The sequence below is a fragment of the Ailuropoda melanoleuca genome, chromosome 7 (genome assembly GCF_002007445.2).
Source record: "Ailuropoda melanoleuca isolate Jingjing chromosome 7, ASM200744v2, whole genome shotgun sequence".
Taxonomy (NCBI): Eukaryota; Metazoa; Chordata; class Mammalia; order Carnivora; family Ursidae; genus Ailuropoda; species Ailuropoda melanoleuca.
The window spans coordinates 130,974,442-130,993,197 of NC_048224.1; the positions used below are offsets into that span (position 1 = coordinate 130,974,442).

The 18,756-nt window shown below is 39.2% G+C and overlaps 1 protein-coding gene across 6 annotated transcripts in view; it reads right to left on the reverse strand.

Annotated features, from left to right (window-relative positions):
- The window catches only part of NALCN (sodium leak channel, non-selective), a 288,838-nt gene that overhangs the window by 109,812 nt on the left and 160,270 nt on the right, over nt 1–18,756 (reverse strand). For 5 of the 6 annotated variants that reach the window (XM_034665437.1, XM_019794774.2, XM_019794773.2 and 2 more), the window contains one exon: nt 8,010–8,084. The exons of the other annotated variant lie outside the window; for it this stretch is intronic. In XM_034665437.1, coding sequence (XP_034521328.1) covers nt 8,010–8,084 — 75 coding nt within the window. The remainder of the gene's footprint in view (nt 1–8,009; nt 8,085–18,756) is intronic. 6 annotated transcript variants of the gene reach the window in all.

Here is an 18,756-nt window from a genome sequence, read left to right on the forward strand (position 1 = left end):
ATGTGCCTATATCTTTATTTATATCTGAACCTGTATCTATATCTATCTCCATCTCCAGGGCCTGTGTTGGGTGTTGGGTGAAAAGGGAAGCATCGTTTCTGTTTAATTAGGTATGGGGGCCATGAAATGATCGCTACTGCTATTTTGCTGCCAGGAATCACTTGCGTCTTATATGCAACACACGGGGAAAGCAAAAGATGAATTTTATATGGAGCATCATTGGCACGGTTTTTTAGAACATTATTTATCTTGAATGACAAAAGAAAAGCTACCTTAGTGGTTACCAAGGCACAACCCTGGTNTCAAGACACAACCCTGGTGATATGGTGGAGGGGGGCCTGGTTGGAACAGGCACTTTAGAACCTCTCAAAATGTGTCCACAAGGAGTCCTTTTAGTATGCCCCTCTGAATCCAATTTTAAAAAAAAGAAAACTTTTCTCTTGTAAAATGCCTTAATTAAGCAATAAATAATTCAATGTTTCTTCTTTTCCATAAAGGAAGACATATATGAACAGACATCAGAGTTTTAGCATAAGGGAAGATGCACTGCCACCTGGAATTTGCAGTTTTCCAGCTAACAGTATTAAAGTTGGGCCTTTGAGTTAGCACAACTGGTCTTACAATGGGTGCATGAATGATTCCCTCTAGGTTTCCTGAAGTGTTAAAAAAAAATGGCGGCTGCTCCACACTTTCTCTTGAAGAGTTCTGCAGCCGGCAGTCCCAAGTGGAAACCACTGTCTCAAAGGCCAAGGAGGTGATCAGAAAGCAATGGGCAAAAGATACGTAGCATGCTTATACTTAAGAAGAATGTGATTCTAGGATTCCACCAACAATGGATCATGCAGACCACACTTGGCCTCAGGGAACTTCTCCCTGAAGGGCTCTGGTGTCCTTTACCATCTGGCAACCTGACTTGATCACTTTCCTAACTCTGGATTCGGTCTCACTCCTCCCTCTCCATCACTGGATTAGAGTCATAACCTGTGTTCTTTCCTTTAATTTCGTATCTTGAATGTTTTCCTAGTGCCCTACTTCATGTCTTCCTGCTTCTCTTCCGTTCTAGTGTCTTCCCTGTACCTTCTAGCTCTCTCCTATCCCATCCATCTTCGGGGTCCTATCTCCTCCTCTGCCAAGCGTGAGCACAGACTTTCTCTTTCTAATAGCTTTGTTTAGTGTTTCATACTTAACCTCTCCATTTTAGAGGTGACTCACACTGGTTTCTATTACTCTTGAAAAATGTCCACGAACCAACGTTTACATTTCAACACAATTGTTTTTACCACAATCATAATAAAATACATTAAAAGTCTCTAGAGGCCTCACTGAAATGTGAGATGTTGCAAGCACATTGTGTCTGCGTCTGAAGAGGCTCATTTCTCCAGAAGGTCACTGAGAGAAGAGGTGCCTTGGGCAGCATCTACCATCACGTGGAGTGAATGTTAAGCATTTGAGCTCTTACCTGTTGCAAAAGTCCTAACTCTAGTGGCTCTGATTAGATCATCTGCTTTTCCGGGGGAAACAAAGAACTATTTTGGATAGTTTTAATGATTGGGTTGTTTAATTCACCTCCATTCCTCAGAAAACTGCCTCTCATGCCAACAGTTACTTCATGAATGTAACAGAGTTTCTGTCATCTAAAATATGATTATTTATACACGAGTAATTAACAGTCCTATGGGTGAGCCTCCACAACAGATATGACTCACAGCTTTACTGTGGCTCAATAATAGAGCCTGGGCTTTAGGTCCGAATTGTCTGGGTTCGAATCCTAACTCGGCCGTGTATCAGCTGTGTGACCTTAGGCAAGTTACTTAACTTCTCTGTGCCTGAGTTTCTTCATCTGTAAGATGGATATATTAATAATGCCTACATTACAGGGCTGCTGTGAAATTTAAATAAGTGAAAATACACAGCACCTGGCACTGAATGGGTACGACAAATATTACTGGAGTTGTAAGAACCTAGAGAATAGTTGGTGAAAGGATAAAAGATGAAAAAAAAAAGTTTGTACTGAACAAAGACAGACTATGGAGAATGCAGTGCTGTCTAGAACTTGAAATGTTGGGAAAATCAAATANAATTTGCAAAAATCATTAAAGCTGCGAGGATTTTTTTCATTTTTGAAGTTTGCAAAACTCCACCTACATTTCCAGTGTCTTTGCTAGACCACTGAGGATCGAGGTCACTGTCTCCTACTACTGTTCAGAGGACAGCATTGGGTCAAGGAAATTTTTAGCTTATATGCAAACTGAATTGGCTTCTCAGTAGCCAAATTACACATTCACAGACAATTTCATTTCTAGTCAATTTTCAGATCTTATGTAGAAAACCATTATGTGCCTATATCTTTATTTATATCTGAACCTGTATCTATATCTATCTCCATCTCCAGGGCCTGTGTTGGGTGTTGGGTGAAAAGGGAAGCATCGTTTCTGTTTAATTAGGTATGGGGGCCATGAAATGATCGCTACTGCTATTTTGCTGCCAGGAATCACTTGCGTCTTATATGCAACACACGGGGAAAGCAAAAGATGAATTTTATATGGAGCATCATTGGCACGGTTTTTTAGAACATTATTTATCTTGAATGACAAAAGAAAAGCTACCTTAGTGGTTACCAAGGCACAACCCTGGTGATACGGTGGAGGGGGGCCTGGTTGGAACAGGCACTTTAGAACCTCTCAAAATGTGTCCACAAGGAGTCCTTTTAGTATGCCCCTCTGAATCCAATTTTAAAAAAAAGAAAACTTTTCTCTTGTAAAATGCCTTAATTAAGCAATAAATAATTCAATGTTTCTTCTTTTCCATAAAGGAAGACATATATGAACAGACATCAGAGTTTTAGCATAAGGGAAGATGCACTGCCACCTGGAATTTGCAGTTTTCCAGCTAACAGTATTAAAGTTGGGCCTTTGAGTTAGCACAACTGGTCTTACAATGGGTGCATGAATGATTCCCTCTAGGTTTCCTGAAGTGTTAAAAAAAAATGGCGGCTGCTCCACACTTTCTCTTGAAGAGTTCTGCAGCCGGCAGTCCCAAGTGGAAACCACTGTCTCAAAGGCCAAGGAGGTGATCAGAAAGCAATGGGCAAAAGATACGTAGCATGCTTATACTTAAGAAGAATGTGATTCTAGGATTCCACCAACAATGGATCATGCAGACCACACTTGGCCTCAGGGAACTTCTCCCTGAAGGGCTCTGGTGTCCTTTACCATCTGGCAACCTGACTTGATCACTTTCCTAACTCTGGATTCGGTCTCACTCCTCCCTCTCCATCACTGGATTAGAGTCATAACCTGTGTTCTTTCCTTTAATTTCGTATCTTGAATGTTTTCCTAGTGCCCTACTTCATGTCTTCCTGCTTCTCTTCCGTTCTAGTGTCTTCCCTGTACCTTCTAGCTCTCTCCTATCCCATCCATCTTCGGGGTCCTATCTCCTCCTCTGCCAAGCGTGAGCACAGACTTTCTCTTTCTAATAGCTTTGTTTAGTGTTTCATACTTAACCTCTCCATTTTAGAGGTGACTCACACTGGTTTCTATTACTCTTGAAAAATGTCCACGAACCAACGTTTACATTTCAACACAATTGTTTTTACACAATCATAATAAAATACATTAAAAGTCTCTAGAGGCCTCACTGAAATGTGAGATGTTGCAAGCACATTGTGTCTGCGTCTGAAGAGGCTCATTTCTCCAGAAGGTCACTGAGAGAAGAGGTGCCTTGGGCAGCATCTACCATCACGTGGAGTGAATGTTAAGCATTTGAGCTCTTACCTGTTGCAAAAGTCCTAACTCTAGTGGCTCTGATTAGATCATCTGCTTTTCCGGGGGAAACAAAGAACTATTTTGGATAGTTTTAATGATTGGGTTGTTTAATTCACCTCCATTCCTCAGAAAACTGCCTCTCATGCCAACAGTTACTTCATGAATGTAACAGAGTTTCTGTCATCTAAAATATGATTATTTATACACGAGTAATTAACAGTCCTATGGGTGAGCCTCCACAACAGATATGACTCACAGCTTTACTGTGGCTCAGTAATAGAGCCTGGGCTTTAGGTCCGAATTGTCTGGGTTCGAATCCTAACTCGGCCGTGTATCAGCTGTGTGACCTTAGGCAAGTTACTTAACTTCTCTGTGCCTGAGTTTCTTCATCTGTAAGATGGATATATTAATAATGCCTACATTACAGGGCTGCTGTGAAATTTAAATAAGTGAAAATACACAGCACCTGGCACTGAATGGGTACGACAAATATTACTGGAGTTGTAAGAACCTAGAGAATAGTTGGTGAAAGGATAAAAGATGAAAAAAAAAAGTTTGTACTGAACAAAGACAGACTATGGAGAATGCAGTGCTGTCTAGAACTTGAAATGTTGGGAAAATCAAATACTTTTTACATCTTCCGCATTCTATTCTCTATCTGGGAACAATAAAAACAGAGTATATGCTTTTAAATCCTTCAGGGCTGAGGCTGCACACAGAAAACTAAATAAATATTTCAGGTAACATTTTTATTAGAGGTCTACAAGAAGATAGGAGAGACAGGGTAACGTTTTAGGTATTCAAGTGATTATATGCATGTGTGTATGAAAGTGCATACGTGTGTGTGTGTGGGGGGTGTATTCTTGAAACTACGTAAATGAGCCCCACCTGAAAGGACAAGATCACTGGAAATAAGGGGGGGGTATGAAAAAATGACACAATTTGTAAAAACTTGTGAAACAAATATTCATATACAAAATGGAAGAAAATGAAACAGGACATTTTAACTTAGTCTGTCAATATTTGGTGAGTTTCAAGTATGAATTAATAGGTGAATTTAATAGATAGGTAGTGTTAGTCCAATCATGGCCAAAGAACAATGTGAAAAGTACTCATGAAAATGAGTTTGCCGTTTTATTCATGGTTGGAATTTTCAGTGTTCAAATATCTCTAAATATTCAAAGAAGATACTTCAAATTGTAGGCTGGCATAATTGGGTAATCAGCTCTGGTGTACAGGATTTCCAGAAATACAAAGCATCACTACTATACAGCAAGTGATTAAATAAAAGCCATTTTATAAGTAATGATAGATGCTCAAAGCAAAGCACCATATGGTCTATTAAAGCTGTACAGTCCAATAAGAAAGTCAGATGTTAATTTAAGTCCTGATATTTTTATTGTTGGTTTTTCTCTTGGGGTCAGATAAAAAGTATATATATATATATATTTTATATGTATTATACATAATATCAACACTAATATCAAATATTAGTATGTTTGAATTCATAAACTTGAAAAGAAATTGCCATATAGATTTATTTTACTTCTTTCTAGTGGAAAAACTATTTTACAAATGTGGGCTGGAATTATATGGAATTTTAATTGGCCAGTGATTATTTAAAACCATACTGAACCTGGCTGTATCACTAGTTTAAAAAAATAGAGTATTTTTCATTTTATCCATAGAATACATATTTTAATGTCCTCTACTAGTGGACATTAAAAATCTATGCATAGTAAACATGATATACAGGAAAACCCACATCTGAATACCAGATTTGTAAACCAAGGACTACGGTGGTTATACAACAGCAGATTTTTATTAATTATGTCTATTGATATGGTTAGTTTCAATTCCGAACTCACTAATTACATATTTCTATGACTAGAAGCTGCATAAAGTATTTGCATCTATGGCATAAAAGAAGTTCGCAACTCTTATTTGAATAACCTGTCACTGTTGCTGCAAACTGAAAAGATCTGGAAGAAATCATTTCCACTATGCCCAGAAGGCCATTTTGTTTGTGTAGCTGAAGGACAGGAAAGCACTTAAATCCTTCCTTGATATGCTCACAGTGGGCATCCTTTTTATCAAATATATATTTTTTCTCTCATTGACTGCCCTTGGTTAAAAGCACGGACTTTGGAGATAAACAGAAATACAAAGATGAAATGCCTAAAGTAACTCTAAGATATGCAAATGACAATAAAATAGTTGTCTTTCATTAAAAAGACAACTCAGATGCAATTTGAAAATTCTGAATGTAAGACTTGTTTTGTAACCTTGGCTCTTGGTTAACATCCCAATTATTATTCTTGCAGTGCTGGGGAGGGTGATCCAAGAATATCTTACCCCTCTTCTCAGGCAAGGGAAACAAAAACATAGATAAGCTATTGGAACTACATCAAACTAAAAAGCTTCTGCATGGCAAAGGAAATCATCAACAAAATGAAAAGGCAACCTACTGAATAGTAGAAGATATTTGCCAATCATCTATCCAATAAGAGGTTAAATACAAAATACATAAAGAACTTTTACAACTTAACACCCCCCAAAAAACAAACAATCTGGTTAAAAAATGGGCAGAGACACTGAATAGACATTTTTCCAAAGAAGACATCCAGATGGCCAACAGACATATGAAAAGATGCTCGACATCACTCATCATCAAGGCCATGCAAATCAAAACCACAATAAGACATCAGCTCACACCTATCAGAACGGCTGAAATCAAAAACACAACAAACAACAAGTGTTGGCGAGGATGTAAAGAAAAAGGAATCCTCGTGCACTGTTAGTGGGAATGCAAACTCGTGCAGCCACTGGGGAAAACAATATGGAGGCTCCTCAAAAGATTAAAAGTAGAATTACCATATGACCCAGTAATTCCACTACTGGGTGTTTACTCAAAGAAAGCAAAAACACTACTTCGAAAGGTTATATGTGCTCTTATGTTTATTGCAGCACTTATAATAGCTAAAATATGGAAGCAACCCAAGTGTCCATCGATAGATGAATGGATAAAGAAGAGACGGTATATATATAATGGGATATTACTCAGACATAGAAAGGGTGAGATCTTGCCATTTGTGACAATATGGATGGAGCTAAAGGGTATCATGATAAGTGAAATAAGTCAGACAGGGAATGACAAACACCATTTAATTTCACCTATATGTGGAAGCTAAAAAACTAAACAAATAAACAGATAAACAAAAAAGCCAGAAACTGACTCATAAATACAGAGAACAAACTGATAGCTGCTGGGGAAGAGGTGGGGGAGGGCAAAGTAGGTGAAGGAGATTAAGAAGCACAAACTTCCAGCGATAAAAATAAATAAGGCATGAGGATGAAAAATAGAGCAGAGGGAATATAGTCAATAATATTGTAATAACTTTGCATGGCGACAGATGGTAACTACATTTATGTTAAGCACTGCATAATATATAGAATTGTTGAACCACTATGTTGAACACCTGAAACTAATATAACATTGAATTCAACTATATTTTTATAAAAAAAGAATACCTTATCCAGTGACCTCTTTTCACACCAACTCTACTTCTCGAAGGGTCTCTACTCTTTGATACAGCCAAATATTTGAGCCAAGGATCTCCCATGCAACAGAAACTATGAGAATGGTCCATCATGCCTGTCATCTTTCTGCCATCAGTCATGTAACCTTCACACATTTTCATTTCCATTTTGGGGGGTATGATTATCAATGCTATAATATCCAATCTGTTTTCACACATAACTGGGCACAGAGTTGATCATTTATTCTATTCCATTTCTTATAATGACTGTGGGCACCAGGACTAAATTCTCTTTCAGTGTCCAGAGGTCAGGCAAGTTGATGCTTAATATTTTTATGATGATGATCAAGAGTATTACACATAATTATGTAAAATGGCAATTTGGCCCTGAAGCATTTCATTTTCAAACAACCTTCATGTAATGGCAGGAGAAGAGTCGCCAATTCAATTTCCTGTAGTATGTCCATCTTCCTCTACTCAAAATAGTAATATGAAAATATTCCTAGGATAATTATAGAGCAATAAAAACTTTCTTTGTTGATAATGGATAAAAATTAAACAAAAGAAAATTTTGCCAACTTAGACTGCCTTAACTTACTAAAATCTATTTTTTTACTTTGAAGCTCTCTTTTAACAGTATCTGTAAGCACGTTTTACTCTTATTTTCTTAAATGCGGATTTGAAGAATTCCCCACACATTACTTACTTGTTTAAGCTTCTTTAGATCTTCATCAAGTTCTAAGTTGTCCAAAATAACAGCAACAAACAAACTCAGGAGGATCTATAAAATGGTTAAATAACAATGAAAAACCCACATGCTGTAAGTATCAAAATATTACATATAAATATATGATATAGAATATCTACCTAAAATACATACTACATAGAATGCATTAAATGAAAAATGAACATGTAGTTGTGAAGAATTGCATAGGGTTTTTAACGTATTTATCACAAATATGTTAAAGGAAATGCATATGTTAACTGAAATAAACAATATAAAATATTAATTTGCTTTATGAAACTGATTTAAAATGGAAATTAAGAAAAAAGTTTTTATAACTCAACAGTCCCACTTCTGAGACTATATCCAAAGAAAATAATTTGGAGTATTAAAAAGCTTTATACACAACGGTGTTTGATAGGTATTCATAATAATGAAATACTAGAAATAGTATCTAACCTTATGTAAACAGATAATACCGTTATGCAGATCTCCATTATAAAATTCACAGAGCTGTTAAGAATTCCCACTGTGGTAGCTAGTCTCTAAGAGCGCCCCCTGGTGTTCACACTGGTGAGCCTCCTCCCAAGCTAGATACGGCTGGTCTGTGCAATAGGTTATGGAAAGGACTGTGGGTGACTTAGGAGGCTAGGTGATAAAGACAGTGTGGTTTTCAGCTTGCTCTCTCGTGGATCACCCACTCTGGTGGAAGCCAGGTGCCACGTCATGACGACACTCAAATGGCTCTATGGAGAGGTCCTTGTGGTGATGAACCAAGGCCTCCCGCCCTGTGAATGATCCATCTTGGAAATGGATCCTCCAGTCCTTGTCAAGCCTTCTGTCAACTGCAGTCCCGCCAACATCTTGACTGCAAACTCATGAGACATTCTGAGCTAGAAACAGTTAGCTCATCCTGTCCCAGATTCCTGACCCGCAGAAAATATGTGAGAAATAAATGTTTATCCTTGTAAGCTCTTATTGTCCATAATTTGCTATACAGCTACATAACGAATGCACTCATGAATTTTAATAGTACTGAAAAAAAAAGCTCACTTTATAATATTAAATAAGCGTGTACACGGTAGAAGTGCGAGGAAGTACAAAAAAGAACAACGGAGTGAATGCTTGAAGGTGGTACTTGAGAAATGTTAACCATGCCTGCCTTTGTGAAAAACAGACTTCCTCCTTTTCTTTGTATTTCACATTTCACAAATTAAAAAAAAAGGGGGGGCATATGCTTCTTTTGGAATGGGTAAAGAAGGTAAAAGAAAGAACAACAAAAAAGGAGAATTTTTTAAAATACTTAATTTTTAGTCCTTCAAGTTTGAATTCTTTCAAGTTCCACATTTGTTCAATAAATCTTTTTCATTCCTAATTTATGTTCCTCCTTTCGATTTCCCTCTTAAGAAATTATTCCCATTTGTTAATATTAGATGGTTAAGCATGAAGGTAAGAAAATTAAGGCAATCTAGTCATGACTTTTAAGTACCAGAGAGATTTATTATGCAAAAGTTAATGGCTAGTTCTTTTCCAAGTTCAATGAGTATATAACAAGGGGAAAAAGAGCCGCCAGATATTATTAAATTTGACAGTATATGCTTGCCTTGGAACAAGTGCCAATACCCTCCTGTTTAAAAGCTATGTCCTTTGGGATCCTACCAGAACATAAGATACAGAATGGTCTAGATGACAGATTTTGATGGATGTCACCATGTCTGCCACACCATGGACATCTAGGCACATATATAGTCAGTCTTCCTCTAACCAGACATTATTCTCAACAGGACTGTTCATAGCCCTCTTTAAGCTTAGTCCCTTTGCATGACCTTGATATTCTCAACAGCAGCATCAGAGGAGAACACCATTTCTATCATTCATCGGGTACCTAACCAGGCACTGCTCAGTCCTAATTTAACCAGTTTTCCTATCTTCCCAGTAAAGGGTAAACACAAATCTAAAAGAAAAAAAAATTCCCTAATGATAAGAGGGAAAGTGACACTTCTCTTCCCCTTCTTTAGAGCATTTCCTTTAGAAAACTTGTCTTCTGAAAATTCTTCCTCTGTCCCTTTGAGACATATATATCTTTTTCAAAGCAACATAATCTCACTCATTTTACAACCCAGGAATGGTTTTCTTGGGAGGGGGGCAACCTCTTTACATGTAAATATCAGGCAGACAGCACCGTATCTGTCTCCCTTTTCCCCTTTTCATGGTGGGTGGGAGTGTTGCTTAGCATCCCGGCACCATGTTACAAAACTACGTCCTTGTCTTGAAGAGATCAGTTTTCTTTTTCTTCTGGATAAAGGTAATTAACTACCACAGATGGTCACCCCAATTACCGTGTAAATTTATGGGGAAATCTAACAAATGGTGCTGTCAAGTCTTCTCATGTGAGGTCTAGTTATTTTCATCTTGAGGACACAGATGTAATGTGGCCATACATATACAAGGTGAGATTGCTTTGTCTTTGCCGTCTCTTTAGAGGGTTGCCTGTGATGCCCACTGCAGTCTGGATTGGTGCTGATTCAATAATAAGGTTGTTTTCTTTCTCGTTTACCTTGGTGGAGAGGTTTTCTGGGTTGGCAGGATGTTTTATTTTTAATTATTTTCCCAACACCAGACAGATGGCAGGCTACTTAAGGACAGTGAGGTTATGTTCTTCGATTAAATTCGACAGGCAGTTGATTGGGCTCCATTGATGTGTCAGACCCTGCCTGGTCAGGAACGCAAATATGATATTGGGCTCACCACTATGAAGTTCACAATCAAATTGAACCACCATAGGTCGGCGGCCTGGCAGAAGGAGCAACGTGGTGGAAAACCTCAGGTAGCCATCAGACACTGAGTTTTGGGGCCCTTGTCTGTGAAATATTACAGATAATAACAACAATAGCTCAATGAATTGCAGCTATCCCTTTTTTTCATTTAATCTTCTCCCGACAACCCTGTGGTGTGCTACAGCCTGCATGAAAATATACAGACATAAATTTAGATAAGAGAAACTAAAATAATTTTCTTAATATTTCTACAAATGAATTTAATTTAGTCCAGAAACCCTCCATTTGTTTGCTGGCTGAAAACTGAATCTTGCTATATCAATTCAATTTAGTCCTTTGAAACTCAGTTACATTTGCATAAATGCTCCTTTTGCTGGCCTAAGATCAAGGACATGCTTGTCATTAGCATCTGGTCCACTGTGGCCATGGGGCCTGTCCTCTGTCCCCCTTCAGGGGCAGTGATGGTGCTTGTTTGGGGGCCTCTGCTGAATTGATCACCATCTTAGTTCCTGTAGCTCCTGCTATGGTCTGATTCTCAGTGACACTCTCTGTGTTAGTTTCCTAGGGCTGCTGTAACAAATTGCACAAGCTTGGTGGCTAGAAACAGCAGAAATATATTCTATGATAGTTCTGGAGGCCAGCTGTCCAAAATCAGGTTGTCAGCAGAACCACGCTCCTTCAAAATCTCCAGGGGAGGATCAACCTTGCCTCTTTCAGCTTCCAGGGGCTCCAGGTGGTCTTTAGCATGTGGTAGCATCACTCCGGCCTCTGCCTCTGTCTTCACGTGGTCTTCTCTTTCTTCCTGTGTCTTGTCCTCATCTATTTCTTGTAAGGACAATTGTCGTTGAATTTAGGGCTCACCTGGATAATCCAGGATTTCTCATTTCAAGAACATTAATTTAATTACATCTTCAAAGACCTTTATTCCAAAGAAGGTCAAATTCACAGGTGTATGAGTTAAGATGTGGACCCATCTTTTTGGGGGTCCCAATTCTCTACTCTCCATCTGGTCTCTAGCCTGGGCTATTGTTCTCACACTAGTGTTGTTCCTACACACTGGCTCTCAACTCTCAGGAAGTTGGGAAGCTCTGCCATTGCAGGTGGGAACTGAGAGAGACTTGTTCTTGAGGCTCTCTCAGGCCTCCCTCTCTTCTCAGAACTTCCCAGATCTCCAGCTCTGTGCAGGCCACCCTGCATCCATGTGGGCCCTCCAGTGAGGCTACCTCCCCCCAGGTTCTGACGAGAAGTGGGGCCAAGTCGTGGATGAGGAACACACCCAGGTTGGCACCAGCACTGCTGCTGGCCCTGGGTGTGGCTGCTGCCCTACCATGGAAACATGCTGAATCCCCCTGCCTCCCTCAAGCTCTGTTCTGGAAAATGTTATTTCTTCTCAGAAAGGAGGAATGTGAAGAGAAGTTGGAGTGGGGGTTTGAGAGGAAGGCTCACACAAGTATGAAGACCATTTGAACATTTAGACTTCTGAGAGCTGATCTGGGCCAACGGGCCGGAGCGTGTCTTCTGAACGCTACTTATTTAAGATCGTGAGGCACTGATGAAGTCTAACCGTGTGCTACCAAGATATCACGATAGCAAGGAGAGATTTTGGCAAGAAGAGAATTATGAGAAAGGATTTCCACATGTGAAGACAAGGCCTTGGAGCATGTGGCTTATTAGGGGCCCGGTGAGTGGTTAAGTACAACAGAGCACGCTTGCCAGAGGCCAGAGAGGTAGGACAGGGGGGTGGCAGTTTGCCCAAATGCCACCAATGGAGCCTGGGAAGTGTGAGAGGGAGGTTGTAATAATCACTAAGTGATGACATTAGCTTCCTCTCTGTTAATTTTTTCCTTCCAAATGTAATTTTTTATGCATAATGTAGTTATTTTAAATTGGCTCATTGGAACAGTGACGAGACAGTATAAAGTACAGTTTGACAAAGGGCTATTAAATACGTAAGGTTTTGTCACTTAAAAAAAACAACAATCATTTTATACATTCTTCCTGGAGAAGAAACAGAAAAGCTCCCCTCAGAGCAGGACAGAGAGACAGATGTGGGATGCTGGCCGCAGTTTCTCCTTCCCGTGCAGATAGGAGTTGAATTTTCAGGGTAGACAGGAGGCAAGACTCAAAATGGAAAAACTTTGGCTTTGCTATGAAAAACGATGAGGGGGCTATGCCGTCTGAAAGCCCCACACCTACAGAATTAAGCAGTTGGGAAGGGGTCTGGGCAACACATTCGCGAATAATACGAGGAAGTTTAAAGTTTGCTTTCAACCATCATTAAACTTAAGTTCACTCAACAAATATCTGCATGTTTCAGCCTCACTGCTTAATTGACCTGACAGCGTGATGGCGCCTACAGAAACCATATTTAAAAATCTGTGTGGAGCTCGCATTTCCTCCTGAAATTCCATTTGGCCATGGACTTTCAGCTTGGTCCCTGTCTCCGAGCGTGGGGGTAAGGTGGAGACTGAAGTCTGGCTTTGACTGCCTGTTTGGAATGGATATAGAAGGTGCAGGAGAGGCGGGATTTGCTGCTGTGACTGCAAGGAGGTGAGAATTACTTTGTAGTTCTTTCTCAGACTCTAAAAAGGTGGCAATAACCACCGTGATAAAGGAATAGAAGTGAAGGGAGGCTGACAGCTCCGCTCCCATCATATTTAATGTACTTGTTGTCAGTAAGATATTCTTTTCCTACAGACCTGGTGTTGTGCACAGTCGGGCTGAGGGTGCATGCGGGTCTGGGTGTTGACCATTTCTCCCCCCGGGAGTCACAGGAGTGGGGGGCAAGTCCTCATCTGGAAGCGTGAACTGTTTCCCGATTCTCTGTGTGTGTGTTTTCTTTTTTTCATTTGTTTGTTCTGTTTTTGTAGAGAGCTGAGGTAATGCTCATGAATAATCTGAACCCATTACACTGACGTCTGAATCTTACTTTCAGTGTTTACCTACAGGTGTCACAACTGCTGTGCCAATAGGTTTTCCAGTTATTATGTGTGACTCACAGGTTTATATTAAAATGTTATTGATATAATAAATATTTTTTTACGGGGACTCACGAGAGCTTCATCATTTCCATGGACATTTTTACCTTTACACTTGGCCAATTCTAAATTAGGCAGTCAACCAGCTCTGCCTTACTCATTTTTTTAATATTTAGATTTACATAATACTTGAATTTATAATGTGGCACAGAATGCTACATCACCGTTTTGTAAATGATGCATGTTCAGGGGAGAAAGAGGTTAATGGTCCAGCCCTTCATTTCCTCTTGAGCTCTGTTAAGGCACACATAGACTTTCAACACAGTGGTATTTAATTTGTGCAATGCTTTAAAAAAAGAAGTTCATATATATATAGTATATATGCATATATATTTATGCTTTGGCTACTATCCACTTTTAACAGGTCTGTAACATCCCATCATGTTAATATGCAACACAAGTATTTGTTTTACCATGTAATAGACAACTGATGTGATTTACCCACTTCCTTATTTTATAAGCAATATTGATACATTATAAATCACCAATTTCAATGAAAAGGTGTAGAATAACTATTAAATATCACAGGTACCTAATTCTTCTGGTTTGCTCCGATTATAACGTCCATTCTCAAGATATTTTTAGCCTTGATAATGCATTTAGTGGGGAAAATGCCACATATTAAGTCTGTGGAAGCCTGGCAAATCTCGTTCCTAGAATTTTTATGAATGACATACCAACATATTGGTGGGATTCTGACCTTCTAGCTTCGTGGATTTCAAAGCATCTGTTTCCAGGTTTGATATGGTTTCTGCCCCACTGTCTTAATACCACAAAATCTTAAGACTCCTCTTTCCTCCTCTGACTACTCCTCTCACTCCTCACACTCCAGTAAAAAAGTCAGATTCTCCTGAGCTAAGGGTTTGCTAGGTATTTGCTATGTTTTAAGTTTTATACATTCAACAACAGATAATTAATCTGTTTTCCTTCCTTTTACCCAGAACACATTTCAGCACGGTTTGGTGGATTACAGAATGCAGAAGCAGAAGCAGGTGTGTTCCCAGTCTCATCATTCCCTCCAGTTTTGTTGTGATATGACCATTCTGCCCAGCACACCACGGTGCTCATCCGTTTGGGTCAGCATGCCTCAAACCGCTGAAAGTCACAGTTTATTCTGAAAGAGGGCAGCCTTCCCACTTGAGAGTGGGTTTTCTTGGCTAAGAATCTCTACCTCTATTTTGCATTCTAACTCTGCATACAGTCATGTCCCTGCTCTATATACATCTTCCCCTTTCCCTTCCCACTTCTTATTTAAAGTTTACTTTTATTACTTTCTTTTCCTTATGATACAGCTTAACGACAGCCCATTAACTGAAATGTCATCTTTAATCTTATTTCTCTCTCTACAGTGAACTTTATTAATAATTCCTTTTTAAAAATTATTTTTAAGCATACAGTAAAAGCACAGCAGGCATCTGGTCAACACCGCATAATCCTGTGTTTTTCTTTTTCCTTCTTACCACTTAGAATCACACTATCCTAAGTTGTCTTGCGAGCTGTAGTTGGAAACAATCTTGTTTTTTACACAGGTCAACAAAAAGTCAAATGTAATCAGAGCAATGTAAAATGGGATATGTTCAACACAGATGCACTTTTAAATGAATTCTATAAAATCAAGTTATTTAATTTACACTTTGGAATGCCCATTTTTGTCAGCAAAATATGACTATTCTCAGAAAGCTGCCACCATAGAAGCAAAATCAAGAGATTGCTGTGTTAATTTAAGCACTTCAAAGGTAACAAAAAGACTATCCACAATGAACGCTTAATTACATTTTCTCTCTTTCAGTATTCACATCACAAGGCTTTCCTTTGAAACAATAATAAAGGGAAAAACACTGAGAAAAAAAAATGAGTCTTTCAACTGGATAAGTAAGTCTTCCATAGTCCTTATCCCCTAATCACTGGCAAAAGTGGGGAAAAGACAAATTTCACAAGCACTCGATAAACTGCAATCAGTCAGGATGGAAATACACAAAACATACCTGGTGGATGAGAGTGATGTTTTAAAGAGACAATAGATAATGGTTATGAATATGCATTTGCTATACACTTCAGCTTGATTTTCATTGTGGGCTGACAAATTGGTGCCCCCAGGGGGCGATGGAATAGCCTGCTGTTTTTTATTCCAGAACAAACTGCAGCCAAACCTTTTTTTTTTTTTCTTCTTCTTCTTGTTTTGCTGCTTGGCATATGCCTGTCCTTGAAAAGACTAAATCAGGAGCTCCCTGGGTTGTGCAGCACCACGGGGCCAGTGTGGATAAAAAACAAAGCAGAGCTTGTATATTTATGTGGACTTTTTATCCCCCCATTTGGTTTAAAATGCTTTATAGTATTTTGCAAAAGGAAGCATACAATTCAAGAAAAATGCTCATTTTAATGAAGTTCAAGCCCAAAGACAGGCTTACGGAATAGAGATTTTAACTTCTGAGTGTTCAGTTTTTAAAGGAATGCGATGCATGTGTCACAGAAGCCTAGGGCCTCCATCCACATGTTTACATGTCAATCCACAAACCATCTCCAGCTGTTCTACTGTCAATAGTTTGACTATTTCAGGTCAGGCAGGGCTAGATGAGTGTGCATCAGAAGTTTATTATGTGGGCACTGATCCCACGGCAATCCACAGCCTTTTATCACTTGCCTCATTAGGTCTTGAATGACAGGTTTTATTGGTTGGTTGGTGGGTTGGTTTGTGTTTACTAGTCCTACTTCTGTACTGGCTGTAGCCTCAGAAAGGGCAGGGATTAAGCTCTTGTCCAATGTGGCCAGGATGTAGGTTAGCAGTTAGAGGAGCTGAGATTCAGGAAAACAGGGCTGAGTCAGATTGAGCTAACTTGATGAGCCCATCGTAGTGACTGTGGTTGGAGGACGTCAGGAAAAGCAGGGCAGCTGCTGATCCTGCTGCAGGCAAACTCTCCGGGGAACTGGGGAAGTGGCTTTAGTCCCAAGACTTTTTGGGTAGTACCGTCTGGAAGCAGCACTATTAGATTTAATTTAGTGATATGGAGTATTTTCTTTCACTGAATTAATTAGTTCTCATTTAAAAAGTCACTTATAGAGGCGCCTGGGTAGCTCAGTCGTTAAGAGTCTGCCTTCGGCTCAGGTCATGATCCCAGCGTCCTGGGATCGAGTCCCGCATCGGGCTCCCTGCTCTGTGGGAAGCCTGCTTCTTCCTCTCCCACTCCCCCTGCTTGTGTTCCCTCTCTCGCTGCCTCTTTCTCTGTCAAATAAAAATAAATAAAATCTTTAAAAAAAAAAGTCACTTATAAATTTAACAATCTAAGTAGTTGACCTTTCGGCTTTAGGTATCATAATCAGGCAGCCCAACTAAATATCTCAAAGTGTAAAAAACTTCCCATAAATCTGGTTGAGAAAAACCAATGTGAGTTTTATTGCAGCAGTGTATTTTATCCGGCTCATGCTCCATACAAACAGTATGTTACGATTACTTAAAGACCTGACGGTGGAAGGCAGAAATTTAACACAATTCGAAGAAGACAGAGGAGAATATTTTTACTGCCTCAGGGTGGGAAAGAATTTCTTAAGCACGAGTCCAGAACAAATATTGACTGTAAGTGAAAAACTGATCATCTTGACCACGTTAAAATTAACGTCAAAAGCCCTCGTAGATACACTGAAATAGCAAAAGGCTGCTAAAGAGAGGAGATTTGCCACACCTATGGGATTACTATCTAGAGGCTCCAACCAATGCATTTAAAAAAGACAAACGAGCCTCCAGGAAAACAGGTGAAGCCTATAATACAATTGGGTGAGTCGCAAAGATGGCCGGTAAGCTCCTGAAGAAGTGCTCCCTTCTTAACAATTGATATGCAAAAAGGCAAGTTGAAGGCCAAGTGATAATACCATCCAACTCATCAGACTCTCAAAATCTTAAGTCTAACAATATCGACTAGAAGTGAGAACAAAGAACACAGGGATTCTCAACACTCGAGAGGGTGCATTAGTGCAGCTCGCATATAGAACAGGGGTCAGCAAATAGAAGGCCAGACGGGAAATATTTTAGGCTTAGAGGGCCAAGAGACGACACTGATGATATTCTGTGCGTACATATATATTAATTTAAAAATGCGCAAATCATTCTTTGCTCACAAGCTGTATAAATAAAGGCCCGGGACCAGATCTGATACATAGGCTTGCAGACCCACGCTACAGAGCCATCTGGGCAGGACCCAAGATCCCGAATTCTACTTTCTGGCATACATCCTAGAGAAACTCTCACACAAGTGGACACAACGCACAAACATATTAGTTTCAACAGTCTGAGAGCAAATCATTGGGAAACAACCTAACCATCCACCAGGAAGGCCTGAGAAGCAACTATGGCATAGTCAGTCATATTTCATATATTCAAAGACTATATATACTAATGACCAAGTGAACTTTATTAAGACAAAAATATTTTGAAAACAGTCTTTGCTGACAAACATAACTGAGAATGTATGTAGAGTTTGATATCATTTATTCTGAAAATTGCCACTACTAATGATCTTAAGGAGGGAAATGATGATCAAATATAAATTGACCTCAGCATGGTGTGTGGTCACAGTAGGGAAAGAAGTGTGCATGGACATCTCTCCACAGACGGCCATCAGGGCCCTGGGGCACAGCTTCCCAAACTAGAAAATTAATATGAATCTTACAAACTAATGGTATAAAATGTTTGTAGATTATAACCTTAAATTTAAAGCACTACATGTTTTTGATGGATACATATATATATATATATATATATATGAGGGAAACTACTGCACTTAGTTGATTTTAAGACATTTATTCTCACGTTTAACAACTCTGGAACTGGTGTGCACCTTATCATCTATGCGTATGGTTTAATTGTTTTTTGTTATTATTAAACAAAATAAGTCTTCCTATAGTTGACAGCACGTTAAATTC